Source organism: Saccopteryx bilineata, chromosome 1, assembly GCF_036850765.1.
Source record: "Saccopteryx bilineata isolate mSacBil1 chromosome 1, mSacBil1_pri_phased_curated, whole genome shotgun sequence".
Classification (NCBI taxonomy): Eukaryota; Metazoa; Chordata; class Mammalia; order Chiroptera; family Emballonuridae; genus Saccopteryx; species Saccopteryx bilineata.
In genome coordinates, this window is record NC_089490.1 from 226,118,060 (window position 1) to 226,133,113 (window position 15,054).

The 15,054-nt window shown below is 39.4% G+C and overlaps 1 protein-coding gene across 10 annotated transcripts in view; it reads left to right on the forward strand.

Moving 5' to 3' along the window:
• Nucleotides 1-15,054, forward strand: part of CDC42BPA (CDC42 binding protein kinase alpha) — a 228,025-nt gene that overhangs the window by 44,046 nt on the left and 168,925 nt on the right. For all 10 annotated transcript variants that reach the window (XM_066237055.1, XM_066237008.1, XM_066236995.1 and 7 more), the window contains exon 2: nucleotides 4,333-4,424. In XM_066237055.1, the coding sequence (XP_066093152.1) occupies nucleotides 4,333-4,424 (92 nt within the window). The remainder of the gene's footprint in view (nucleotides 1-4,332; nucleotides 4,425-15,054) is intronic.

Genomic DNA, 15,054 nt, shown 5'->3' on the forward strand with positions numbered 1-15,054 from the left:
AAGAAAACATGTCCAGGTTATCTTGTCATTCAATTATGTTGCATACCCATCACCCAAATTCAGATTGTCCTCCATCACCTTCTATCTAATTTTCTTTGTGTCCCTCCCCCTTCCCCTCTCCCTCCTTCCCTGCCCCCCCCCCCCCATAACCACCACACTTTTGTCCATGTCTCTTAGTCTCGTTTTTATGTCCCACCAATGTATGGAATCATGCAGTTCTTGTTTTTTTCTGATTTACTTATTTCACTCCATATAATGTTGTCAAGATCCCAATTTAATGTAAATTCAAGTATGAACCTACTTAAACAGGAGAAAACAGAATTTTAGAAAGGATCAACAAATCTATTGTATATTTAGAAAACAACTTGTAAAATATGCAAACTTTTGGCAACACTGGTAAGGAAAAAAGTGAAAATAGACCAAAATATAATAGAGTTTTTTTATTTATTTATTTATTTATTTATTTATTTATTTATTGGTATTTTTCTGAAGCTGGAAATGGGGAGAGACAGTCAGACAGACTCCCGCATACGCCCGGCTGGGATCCACCCGGCACGCCCACCAGGGGGCAACGCTCTGCCCCTCCAGGGCATCGCTCTGTTGCGACCAGAGCCACTCTAGCACCTGGGGCAGAGGCCAAGGAGCCATCCCCAGCGCCTAGGCCATCTTTGCTCCAATGGAGCCTTTACTGCTGGAGGGGAAGAGAGAGACAGAGAGGAAGGAGAGGGGTAGGGGTGAAGAAGCAAATGGGCGCTTCTCCTGTGTGCCCTGGCCGGGAATCGAACCTGGGACTCCTGCACGCCAGGCCGACGCTCTACCACTGAGCCAACCGGCCAGGGCCTAGAGTTTTTATTTTTGGCCCATTTGTTTGGTAAATAATAAAATATTTGTGGTAAGTTTATTTGCATTTTTCTGATTTCTTGTAATGTGAGCATAATTTTCTGTTTATTAGCTGACTGTGTTCAACCCCACTGAAAGTTTCAAATGGGAGAGTAACACTTATTGCATAATTTGTTTACTTGAAGGTAGGGACTATTTTATTCGCCTTTGTACCTCTCACATCTTATAAAATGTTTGGCACACAGTGGGTATTTAAGATACTTCTTGAGTGAGTTAAATAAATGACTAGTAAACAGTGAGCCTTCTGAAGAAATTTGTAACTTAAAAACAACTCGTTTTTGAATGCTTGAAAATCAAATAGTTCTGCAATGTCAAAGAAATGAGAGTTTAACTAGTAGATTCTAGCAGGCTTCCCCAAACTGCGCCTCCCTGAGGCCATTTATCCGACCCCCTCCCGCACTTCTGGAAGGGGCACCTCTTTCATTGGTGGTCAGTGAGAGGAGCACTGTATGTGGAGGCCCTCCAACTGTCTGAGGGACAGTGAACTGGCCCCCTGTGTAAAAAGTTTGGGGACCCCTGCCTAGGGTGTAAAGAATAAACGGTTATTCTTTTAATTTATGTTAATGCTACAGATTTCCATAAAACTTGGGAAACTGATTAAATATTTCATCCTAATTATGTGTGATTTTACAGCACTCAGGTGCTTTCAGGGTATGCACTACTGTGTGGAAAGATAATATTTATTTTTCTGGCATACTGTCACCCTTTGTACCTTTGCTGAAAGATATTTTTTTTTAAATTTTTTTTTATTTTATTTATTCATTTTAGAGAGGAGAGAGAGAGGGAGAGAGAGAGACAGAGACAGGGGGGAGGAGCTGGAAGCATCAACTCCCATATGTACCTTGACCAGGCAAGCCCAGGGTTTCGAACCGGCGACCTTAGCATTTCCAGGTCGACGCTTTATCCACTGCGCCACCATAGGTCAGGCTGAAAGATCATTTTAACAACTACTTGTTTACCTGAATTGTATATCTGTTACTCTAGTTTTTAAAGATAGTTTTTCCTGTTTTGCAATAGTGTTTAAGAGGATTGAAATAACTAGATTTCTGACCTTTTAGATGAGTAGGCTGTTATACAGAGGAAAGTATATATGTAGATTATTATGTAAGAAAACTGGATTACAAATAACTATAATTGGCCCTGGCCGGTTGGCTCAGCGGTAGAGCGTCGGCCTGGCGTGCGGGGGACCCGGGTTCGATTCCCGGCCAGGGCACACAGGAGAAGCGCCCATTTGCTTCTCCACCCCCCCCCTCCTTCCTCTCTGTCTCTCTCTTCCCCTCCCGCTGGGGATGGCTCCTTGGCCTCTGCCCCAGGCGCTAGAGTGGCTCTGGTTGTGGCAGAGTGACCCCCCCCCCCCCGGAGGGGCAGAGCATCACCCCCTGGTGGGCAGAGTGTCGCCCCCTGGTGGGCGTGCCGGTTGGATCCCGGTGGGGTGCATGCGGGAGTCTGTCTGACTGTCTCTCCCCATTTCCAGCTTCAGAAAACAACAACAACAACAACAAAAAACAAATAACTATAATTATCTAATAAAGTACTGTTTGGATTTAGAGACAAATATAGTGCATATGGTTTTTTGGATTTAGAGACAAATATAAGCCCTGAGGGTGGGGGGACTGTAAAGTCAAGTAGAAGATACACTTAACTGCTAAGTGTTATGTTTGTAGTCTGCTTGGTGATGTTTTCCAGTGCTGGCTGGCAACTAGATCAGCACTAGTCTCACGATGACTGGCTCCACATTTTTATTTTTAGTTTATATATTCCATACCTATCGTTCTTAACCAAATATTTCTAATAGGCTGGTGTAGAAACCGGGAAAGGGAGGATCCCTAGTTTCAGATTACTGCACTATTCTTGTTTCCTAATATTCCCTCTCCTACACCTTTGTAAACAGTCTGTTTGTAAATAGACTTTCCTCAAACCTGGCTGTAGTGGCCACAGTCTCACAATTTGTCTAGTCCAATTTGGTCAAAACCAGGATACCTTGATCATTTTATCAAAGTCTTCACTTCCTTGGCTGCCATGGTTTTACATCTCTCACAGTTTGTTATCGAAGGATACCTTCATTCAGATTTGATCTCTTCCTTTGATCTTTTCTCTTTTGTGTGAATTTCAAACAGAGATGCAATCTCTCTTTTTCTTTCTTTAGAATATAAACACCAGTGCAGAAATCTCTAGTATACTGAGCTATACAATGTGGAATACCCTTCTTTTCTAAACTAGTTAGCGCTAAATACCTTCTGACCAAAGCAAGTTTAAGGCTTACTGTGTCTGTTTTACTCTGCTAATCCTTTGATCTTGTCACACTCTGGCTTCTGTATCCAAATATAATGACCTTTTAATCATATTAAGTCTTTTTTGTATGAGAATAAAGAGGGACATGAGAGGAAAGAAGTTCTAGTTCCTATGTTACTTCTTGTAAGAGAATGTGTTCCATTTTCACTGATCTCAAAGCACTTTGTTTACCTCTGTTAGAAACTTTATCACATTGTTACTCTGTGTGTGTGTGTGTGTGTGTGTGTGTGTGTGTGTGTGCGTGCGCATACTGTCTTTTCTGAAGGAAGGTACCATACTTGTTTTAAACTCCAGGGGTTGCCACCGAGCTTTGTATAGCGTAGACTTATGCTAAAGGCATGTTAAAAAGATAAATAAATGAATGAATGAATGTGAAAGAAATATTAACTTTTTGGTAGGATTTGCTGAAGCTTTCTCTGGTGCCATGAAATTTGCTTTTACTTCTTTGACCCTGTGTTAAAATATATATCTAGCATTGAGAATTAGAGTACACTGAATGTTTAACATGAAAACTGGTCTCATTTGTTATTTAGCATTATTTGATATGTTATTTGCTGTTTAAAGACATCTTCACTAAAGTAAATTCATATATAAGAAATAAAGGAGATGCACTGTTTTCTTATGGAAATTAAATCAATTAATACAGTTTGAAATTATTACGTCCTTTGGCATAATTCTTAATCACAACTTTAATTTTTATTGTTTAAGACAGGGGTAGTCAACCTTTTTATACCTACCGTCCACTTTTGTATCTCTGTTAGTAGTAAAATTTTCTAACCGCCCACCGGTTCCACAGTAATGGTGATTTATAAAATAGGGAAGTAACTTTACTTTATAAAATTTATAAAGCAGAGTTACAGCAAGTTAAAGCATATAGTAATAATTACTTACCAAGTACTTTATGTCGGATTTTTGCTAAGTTTGGCAGAATAAATCTTTATAAAATAACTTACTATAGTTAAGTCTATCTTTTTATTTATATAAATACTTTGGTTGCTCTGCTACCACCCACCATGAAAGCTGGAACGCCCACTAGTGGGTGGTAGGGACCAGGTTGACTACCACTAGTTTAAGAGATACCATTATATTAATTTGCATCGCACTTCATTAAGAAAGTAATGATGTTGCTTTTTATTTCAGCTAAACCATTTACTTCTAAAGTGAAACAGATGCGATTACATAGAGAAGACTTTGAAATATTAAAGGTGATTGGTCGAGGAGCTTTTGGAGAGGTAAGAAAGAATTTACAAGTTTGCTAATGTTATAGAAGCTGTTTTATACAATCTGAAAAAATTTAATTGAAATATTATACACTTTCTGTTATAATTGATCAGAAAATATAATTATATTAAAGTTTTGAATGAAATATTTCTACATGGATTTTTTCCCCAAGATATTTCTATTCTTTATATGTCATTGAAAGTTTTAGTATGTTTTTGGACTCTTTTCTGTTCCGCTGGTCTGTCTCTCCTTGTGCCAATACGACACTGTCTTAAATTATTTTAAATTACATCTTGATGTCTGTGTATTCCAGCTTCTTCCCTCTCTTTCTCAGTTCTTGGCCTTTTATATTTTCATATAATTTTAGAACCAGTTTTACAGTTTCTACTTAACTCTTAAAAACCCATACAGCTGTTGGAATTTTGATTAGGATGGCACTGAAACTAGCATAATTTTGTAGATAATTATTAACAATATTAAGTCAACTAATCTCATGAAAATGGTATATTCCTCCATTTATTTAGGGCTTTATAAGTTTATCTCATTGATGTTTTCTAGTTTTCATTTAGTAGGGAGGACTTCTGCATCTTTCAGCAGATTTATTCCTAGGTATGTGATATTTTTTATTTAAATTAGAATGGCAGAAATAATTGAAATGTCATTTTTATTGTTTTGCTGAAAATACAAGGTGATTTTAAATTTTAATAGTGGTTTTTTTTAACCTTTAGAAGTTTATTGCTCAATTTCTAAATATTTGGAGGGTTTCCTAGTTATGTCTATTACTGAGTTATAATGTAATTCCAGAGCAGTCAGAGAACATAAACTGATTTTAATACTTTTGAAGTTTGCTCTGCAGTGTTCTATAAATACCAATTAGGTTAAAATCATGAATCTTGTTTATACTTCCACATTCTTACCTTTTGTTTTTTCTCCTTGATCTGGCATTTCTAGTTCCTATGTTACTTCTTGTAAGAGAATGTGTTCCATTTTCACTGATCCCAAAGCACTTTGTTTACTTCTGTTAGAAACTTTATCACATTGTTACTGTGAGTGTGTGTGTGCATACTGTCTTTTCTGAAGGAAGGTACCATACTTGTTTTAAACTCCATTTAAACGAAAATTTATTTATTTTCATTTTTCACTGGTAACAGATTCAGAATTATTTTCATTTCCTAGGGATTAACTCTTTTATCATAATGAAATGATCCTTGTTATCTCTAATGACTTTGAGTGATGTCTTTCTTAATCTGATATTAGTAGCATGATTCTAGCTTTTTAAAAATTAGTATTTGCATTAAGCATCTTAATCTGTTTTTTTAGTTTCAGCTCTCTATAACATTACTGTTAAGTAGAATATAGTTAGGGTTATTCTGTTTTAGGTTAAGAACGTTTTCCTTCTACTCCTATTCTGTTGAGTTTTTATCATGCATAGGAGGTAACTTGATTGAAACCTTTATATATCTATATATATGTAGACACACACACACACACACACACACACACTTACTTCAATGAGAGGAGGGGAGGCAGATACACACTCCTGCATGCGCCTGGATCGGGATCCATCTGGCAAGCCCATTAAGGGGCAAGCAATGCTCTGCCCATCTGTGATGTTGCTTCATTGCTTAGCAACCGAGCTCTTCCTAGCACCTGAGGCGGAGGCGGAGGCCATGGAGCCATCCTCAGCGCCTGGGGCCAACTCACTCCAGTTGAGCCATGGCTGTAGGATGGGAAGAGAGAAAAAGAGAGAGAACTGAGAGAAGCAAGGGAAGCAAGAGGGGTAGGAGTGGCGAAGCAGATGGGCATTTCTCCTGTGTGCCCTGACTGGGAATCAAACCCTTGACATCATACATTGGGCCAGTTCTCTATCCCTGAGCCAACTGGCCAGGGCCTCTATATCTATTTTGATGACATGATTTAACATCTATATTTATTTATTGTGAGAATTACATTAATTTTTAAATATACCAATATTGGATTATTACATGAATCTAATTGTTTATGGTGCATACTTTAAATATATAGTTGGGTTTGATTTGTTATTTTGTTAGAATTGTTTTATGTGCATGAGCAAGAGTGGCCTTTAATTGACCTATCTTGTAATTTTCTAATATTTTTGAATGATATGCTTAGCTTATAAGATCATTTGAGAAGTGTTTCTGCTTTCTCATTTTCTGGAAGAATTTGTGTAAGACTGGTATTATTTCTTTCCTTAAATTCCTGGAAGAGGCCTGACCTGTGGTGGCGCAGTGGATAAAGCGTCGACCTGGAAATGCTGAGGTCACCGGTTTGAAACCCTGGGCTTGACTGGTCAAGGCACATATGGGAGTTGATGCTTCCAGCTCCTCCCCCCCTTCTCTCTCTCTGTCTCTCCTCTCTCTCTCTCTCTCTCTCTCTCTCTCCCCCTCTCCTCTCTAAAAAATGAATAAATAAAAAAAAAAGAAATTCCTGGAAGAATTCACTAGCAAAATCATCTATACTAGGAGGTTTTTTTTGGTTGTTTATATCTTTTGAGGTAAATTGTATATATGTTGAAATACACTAATTGTATATGTATAATTACATGAGTTTTGAGAAACGAATTCACCTTTATCAAGATATAGAACATTTACATCATCCGAGTAGATTCCCTTTCCTGTCAGTTCTAAATAATTTCCTTCTGTTTGTAACCACTATTGGAAAATTTTATGTAAATGGATTCTACCACATACCCTTTTCTTCCACAGAGAAGAATGTGTGTGATCCATTCTAGTGATCAAATGTATTAATATTTCCTTTTTATTGCTAAATAGTATGCTATTAATTTAGCACAACTAATCCATTCTGTTGAAGAATATTTGGGTTGTTTCTGGGTTTGTTTGTTTTTGTCTATTATGAATAAAGCTGATAATAATATTGTATGCATTTTTATGGAAATATGTTTTTTTTTTCATTGGATAAATACCTAAGAATGGAACTGCTGTGTTAAATGGTAGGTTGTGTTTAAATTTAAAAGAAACTGGCAAACCTTCTCCAAGATTTACATTCCTACCAGTTCCATGTCCTCACTAATATTTTTTGTTGTTAGTCTTTGTAATTTTAGCTATTCTAGTGGGTGTGTAATAGAATCTCATTGTCTTAAACTGTATTGTTATTTGAATTTATATTATATTATCAATACAATGATTCACCATTCTTGTATCTTCCTTTGTGAAGTTTATGTACAAATATTTTGATCACTTAAAAACATTGGTGTTAATTTTTTGTTACTGAGTTGTAAGAGTTTTTTTGTTTGTTTGTTTGTATTTTTCTGAAATGAGAAGTGGGGAGGCAGAGAGACAGACTCCTGCATGTGCCTGACCAGAATCCACCCAGTATGCCCAGCAGGGGGCGATACTCTGCCCATATAGGGTGTTGCTCCATTGCAGCTGGAGCCATTCTAGTGCCTGAGGTGGAGGCCATGGAGCCATCCTCAGTGCCTGGGCTAGCTTTGCTCCAACAGAGCCTTGGCTGTGGGAGGGGAAGAGAGAGAGAGAAAGAGAGAGGGAAAAAGAGGGGGGGAGAGAGAGAGAGAGAAAGGAGAGGGGGAAGGGTGGATAAGCAGATGGGTGCTTCTCCTGTGTGCCCTGGCTGGGAATTGAACCCGGGACTTCCACACACCAGGCTGACACTAAGGAGTTTTGTATCTTTATAGATTTCCTTTGTCAGATATATGTTTTGTCCATATTTTCTCTCAAGCTGTGTGGCTTGCCTGTTAATTTTCTTGAAAATGTCTTGATGAGCAGAAGTTTTCAATTTTGATGGTATAATTTTATAAAAATATTTTTCTCTGATGTTTGTTATTTTCTCCTCCTCCACCCTCCCAAGAAATCCCTGGTTTATATTCAGGTCACAGAGAGAATCACCTGTTTGTTTGTTTTTTAAGCCTTTAAGTTTTAGCTTTTGTGTTTTAAGTTGGTGATCCACTTCAAATTAATTCATGTATGATGTGAGATAGGGTTTGAGGTTTCCTTTTTTAAATGTCGATATCCAATTGTTTCAGCAGCATTTGTTGAAAAGGCCGTTTTTCCTCTATTAAATTATTTTAGCATCTTTGTCAAAAAAGTCAGTTGACTGTGTAAGTATTGATTTCTGCTCTGCTCCCTCTATTCTGTTTTGCTCATGTTTTTGTCCTATGCCAGTACCACATTATCTTGATTCCCTTAGCTTTATACTATAGAGAGTACATAAGAAGTGTGAGTATAAGTACTCCTGTGTTCTTTTTCAAATTGTTTTAGCTATTCTAGCACTTTTGCATTGTATAGATTTTAGAATCAGTATGTCAGTTTCCATTAAAGCCTCTTGAGGCCCTGGCCGATTGGCTCAGCGGTAGAGCGTCGGCCTGGCGTGCGGGGACCCGGGTTCGTTTCCCAGCCAGGGCACGTGGGAGAGGCGCCCATTTGCTTCTCCACCCCCCCCCTCCTTCCTCTCTGTCTCTCTCTTCCCCTCCCGCAGCCAAGGCTCCATTGGAGCGGGGATGGCCCGGGTGCTGGGGATGGCTCCTTGGCCTCTGCCCCGGGCGCTGGAGTGGCTCTGGTCGTAGCAGAGCGACTCCCTGGAGGAGCAGAGCATCATTCCCTGGTGGGCAGAGCTTCGCCCCTGGTGGGCGTGCTGGGTAGATCCCGGTCGGGCACATGCGGGAGTCTGTCTCTCCCCGTTTCCAGCTTCAGAAAAATACAAAAAAAAAAAAAAAAAGCCTCTTGATGTTGAAATTGAATTTGCATTCAATTTATCGATCAGTTTGGGAAATCTGACATCTTAATAATGTTGAATGTACTTGTTAGTCCTTGAACAAAGTATTTGTTTTTGTTTTTTAAAGTCTTTTAATTTTCTTCATAATGTTTTATTTTAGTATACAGGTCTTGTTCATATTTTTTGAAATTTATTTAAGTAATTTATGTTTTATGCTATGGTAAATGGTATTTAAAACAATTTTATATTGAAATAGTATGCTGCTAATATGTAGATACACCACTGGTTTTTTTTATCTGGCTGGCTTTATTTCCTAAATATATTATTTTGAAGTAGGATTTTTATTTGTTTTGGTTGCTACTTCTTTGTTTTTTGAAGTAAACAGTCATATTGTTTATTTTATTTTTATTTTTATATTTTTTATTATTAATATGTGAGAGGCGGCGAGGCAGAGAGACTCCCACATGCGCCTGACCAGGATCCACTGGGCAAACCCCCTATGGGACGGATGCACTGCCCATCTGGGACTGTTTCGTTGCTTGTCAACCAAGCCATTTTAGTGCCTGAGGTGAGGCCATGGTGCCATCCTCAGTGCCCAGGGCCAACTTGCTCGAAAGAGCCATGGCTGCAGGGGTGGGGGGGGGGAGAGAAAGAGAAGAGGAAGGGGGTTGCTTCTCCTTTGTGCCCTGACTGGGAATTAAACTCGGGACTTCCACACGTTGGGCTGACACTCTACCGCTGAGTCAACCAGCCAGGGCCTATATTGTTTAAGAACAGGGATAGTTTAGTTTCCTTTCACTTTCCAGTCTTTATACCTTTTATTTCTTTATCTTGACTTACTACTGTACTAGTTTGGACCTCTAGTACAATGTTGAGTAGGTGTCATGAGGGTAGACATCCTTACCTTATTTTTGAACTTAGGAAGAAAGGATTCATTGTTTCACTATGATGCTACTTGTATGTATTTTCATTGGTGTTCTTTATTTGATTGTAGAAACTAGCATCTATTATTAGTTTGCTGAGAATTTAAAAAATTAAAGTTTTTGTCATGCTTTTTCTGCATCTTTTGAAATAATCATTTATATTTCCCCTTTTATTATTCTGTTAACATGGTACATTACCTTGATTGACTTAAAAATAGATTTTATTTTTAAAGCTGTTTTAGGTTCATAGCAAAATTGATCAGAAAGTACAGAGTTCCCATTTACTCCCTGCCCTGCACACAGATAGCTTCTCCCACTGTTACCATATCCACCAGAGTGGTAACATTTGTTACGATAGATGAATCTACATTGACACATTTTATCACCCAACGTCTGTACTTTACATTAGGATTTACTTTGTATTGGTTTGGACCAGTGGTCAGCAAACTCATTAGTCAACAGAGCCAAATATCAACAGTACAACAATTGAAATTTCTTTTGAGAGCCAAATTTTTAAAACTTAAACTATATAGATAGGCACATTCCTTATTGAGGTAGCACCTGCACATGATATTTTGTGGAAGAGCCACGCTCAAGGGGCCAAAGAGCCACATGTGGCTTGTGAGCCGCAGTTTGCTGACCAGGGGTTTGGACAAATGTATAATGACAGGTATTTACCATTGTAGTTGTGTCATACCTGATAGTTTTACTGCTTTAAAAAATCTTCTGTGCTGTGCCTATTCATATCTCCCTCCTCACTCGGTCTCCATAGTTTTGCGTTTTCCAGAATGTTATACAGTTGACATCATATAGTATTTAGCCTTTTCAGATTGCTATCTTTCATGCATTTGTTTTCTTCTATTTTTTCATGACTTGATAAGCCATTTCCTTTTGGCATTGAATAATATTCCATTGTCCAAATGTGCCATTGTTTATTTATTCATTCACCTACTGAAGGACATGTTGATTACTCCAAGTTTTGGCAATTATGAATAAAGTTGCTATACATGTCTGTGTACAGGTAGTTGTGTGAACATAGATTTTCAGTTTGTTTGGGTAAATACTAAAGAGCATGCTTACTGGATCATATGGTAAGAGTATTATGTTTTGTAAGAAGCTGTCAAAATATCTTCCAAAGTGGCTGTACTACTTTGCATTTCTACCAGTAATGAATAAGAGTTCTGTTGTTCCACATCCTCATCAGGATTAGTTGTTGTCAGTGTTTTAAATTTTGGCCATTCTAACAGGTGTGTAGTGATATTTCATGGGTGGTTTTTTTTTTTGTTTTTGTTTTGTATTTTTCTGAAGCTGGAAACGGGGAGGCAGTCAGACAGACTCCGCATGCGCCCGACCGGGATCCACCCGGCACGCCCACCAGGGGGCGATGCTCTGCCCATCCGGGGCGTCACTGTTGCAACCAGAGCCACTCTAGCACCTGGACAGAGGCCAAGGAGCCATCCCCAGTGCCCGGGCCATCTTTAGCTCCAGTGGAGCCTTGGCTGCGAGAGGGGAAGAGAGAGACAGAGAAGAAGGAGAGGGGGTGGGGTGGAGAAGCAGATGGGCACTTCTCCTGTGTGTCCTGGCCGGGAATCAAACCCGGGACTTCCGCACGCCAGGCCGACGCTCTACCACTGAGCCAACCGGCCAGGGCCTCATGGGTGTTTTAACTTGAAATTTTCTAATGATAGGTGATACTGAGTATCTTTTCAGATGCTTATTTGCCATGTGTATATATCTTTTTTGATGGAGGTGTCTTTTAAGATCTTAGATTGATGTTTTTTTATTTTTCTGAAGTTAGACACAGGGAGGCAGTCAGACAGACTCCCGCATGCGCCTGACCGGGGTCCACCCGCCATGACCACCAGGGGGCTATGCTCGGCCCCTCTGGGGTGTTGTTCCATTGCGGTCGGGGCCATTTTAGTGCCTGAGGTGGAGGCCATGAAACTGTCTTCAGTGTCCCGGCCAACTTTGCTCCAGTGGAGCCTTGGCTGTGGGAGGGGAAGAGAGAGACAGAGAAAAAGGAGAGGGGGAAGGGTGGAGAAGCAGATGGGCACTTCTCCTGTGTGCTCTGACTGGGAATCGAATCCAGGACTTCCACACTCTGTCTGGGCCGATGCTCTACTGCTGAGCCAACCAACCAGGGCTTAGATAGAGTTTTTTTTTTTTTTTAATTTTTATTTATTTTTACATTTTTTAAATTTATTTTTTTAGAGAGAGGAGACACAGAGAGAGAAAGAGACAGAGAGAGGAAATAGATAGAACAGAGGGAGGAGTAGGAAGCATCAACTCCCATATGTGCCTTGACTAGGCAAGCCTGGGGTTTTGAACCGGTGACCTCAGCTTTTACCCACTGCGCCACCACAGGTCAGGCTAGATTGAGTTTTTAAAGGGGTATGGTTTCTGATTGTTGAGTTAGAAGAGTTCTTTGTTTATTTTGGGTAACAACCCTTTATCAGATGTGTCTTTTACATAATTGAGAATCTAGAATTGATTCAAATTGATTAAAATTCTAGCTTATCAGACATTAGACTCTTAATTTTTCAGTACTTTTGAGGTTTATTCAAATTTGTTTTATGGTCATAATATATATATATATATACACACACACACACACACACACACACACACACTCCATGTGCACTTGAAAATAATTTTTCTACATTTGTTGCTTGTCTTTTAAGAGGGGGTTATTAAAGTCTTTAAATATAATTGTGTGGCCTGACCAGGTGGTGGCGCAGTGGATAGAGCGTCGGACTGGGATGCGGATGAACCCAGGTTCGAGACCCCGAGGTCGCCAGCTTGAGCGCGGGCTCATCTGGCTTGAGCAAAGAGCTCACCAGCTTAGACCCAAGGTCACTGGCTCCAGCAAGGGGTTACTCAGTCTGCTGAAGGCCCACGGTCAAGGCACATGTGAGAAAGCAATCAATGAACAACTAAGAAGTCGCAACACGCAACGAGAAACTGATGATTGATGCTTCTCATCTCTCTCCGTTCCTGTCTGTCTGTCCCTGTCTATCTCTGCCTCTGTAAAAAAAATAAAAAACAAAAAAAAGAGTAAAAAAATATATATATATAATTGTGTGTATAATTGTATATGTAGTTTTATCAGTATGTATACTAATTATTAGATAGACTGATTCTGAAGTTTATTTCTGAAAATAATTAAGAATCATCAGACAAACTCAAAAACTGGAACAATGACAAACCCACTATATTTTAAAACATGTTATAAAGCCTCAACAGATACCACATGAAAAAGAAATTGAAAAATGTTCTCAGACACACATAAGAATTTAATGTTTGCTAAAGGCAGCACCTCCGATTAGTGCAAAAGAGAAATTTTTTTTTTATTCAGTGAGAGGAGGAAGGCAAAGAGACACACTCTGGCTTGCGCCTTAACTGGGATCTACCCTACAAGCCAACCATGGGGTCAATGTTCTGCCTGTTGGGGGTGTTGCTCTTCTTAGTGCCTGAGGCAGAGGCCATGGAGCCATCCTCAGTGCCTGGGGTCAACTCATCCAAATGAGCCTTAGCTGCAGGCGGGGGGTGGGGGGGGGTGGAGAGGGAGAGAGAGGGAAGTGAGAGGGAGAGGGAGAAGGGTGGAGAAGCAGATGGGTGCTTCTCCTGTGTGCCCTGGCCAGGAATTGAACCCAGGACATCCACACACTGTGCGGATGCTCTACCACTGAGCCAACTGGCCAGGGCCACAGAGGAGAATTTTTAATAAATGATCTTGAGACAACTTGATAGCATCTTGGAAGAGTCCTTTTATGGATCCAGCTAAAATTCATAGTATATATCAGGTCAAACTACAAATGGATGAAATTTTTATATGTAGAAAATAAAACAAACAGAAGTATCTAATAGTAGGTCGAATAACAGGAGTATATCCACACAATGGCATGCTGTGCAGCTGCAGTAAAGAAAAAATTCACTGCACCCAGTGGGTAGATTGCCAGGATAGATGGTAAAATGAATAAAATAAGATGCAGGATAATATATACAATATGTTAAAAACAGGTAGAAATACTGTGATTCATACTTGCATTTTATAGAGTAACATTTTATGGGGACACAAGGGTGCATGCAGACAAGAGTGGGAGTGACATTTCTAAGTGGAAACCTTTTTATTTTTGTTTTGATTTTTGAAGCATGTAAATGTATTATTTGTTTTCAGAATCATTAAATAATTCTTCCAGTTTGAGATGACTTAACCTGCAAGTTCTTTGAATCATTTAAGGATGAAGTAATTGTAAATTTATATTCCCACAGTTAATAGAAAAAGAGGGACCACTGCCCAGCCTGTTTTATGTGGCAAGAATAACCTTGTTTCTAAAACCTGACAGTTGAGTAAAGAAGGCAACATAGGGAAGAGTGCATATGATTTGATTTTATCACAAAGTCAGGATTCTGGTGATCTGTTGTGTGAAGGTTGAAGTGGTCAGGTGGGGCTGCATGAGGCTTTCTGAGTTGCTGCAGTGCTCTATTTCTTCTTTTCTTTTTTCTTGTGGGAGAGACAGAGTCAGAGAGAGGGACAGATAGGGACAGACAGACAGGAAAGGAGAGAGATGAGAAACATCCATTCTTCATTGTGGTTCTTTAGTTATTCATTGATTGATTTCTCATATGTGCCTTGACTGGGGGGCTACAGCAGACTGACTCCTTGCTCGAGCCAGTGACCTTGGGTTCAAGCTGGTGAGCTTTGCTCAAACCAGATGAGCTCGTGCTCAAGCTGGCGACCTCGGGGTCTTGAACTTGAGTCCTCCACATCCCAGTTCGATGCTCTATCCACTGTGCCACCTCCTGGTCAGTGCTCTATTTCTTGATATGGATCTTAGTTACATGTTCGCTTTACAGATGTCTTTAACTCTATATATTTTTAAATTTTTCTTCATTATAATCAATTATACATATTTTAAAATAATTTTTAAAATGAGCTATGGTAATTGTGAAATTCATGTTCATGTAATAATTTAGCTTATAAAGTAACACATGAGTAGAATTTGCA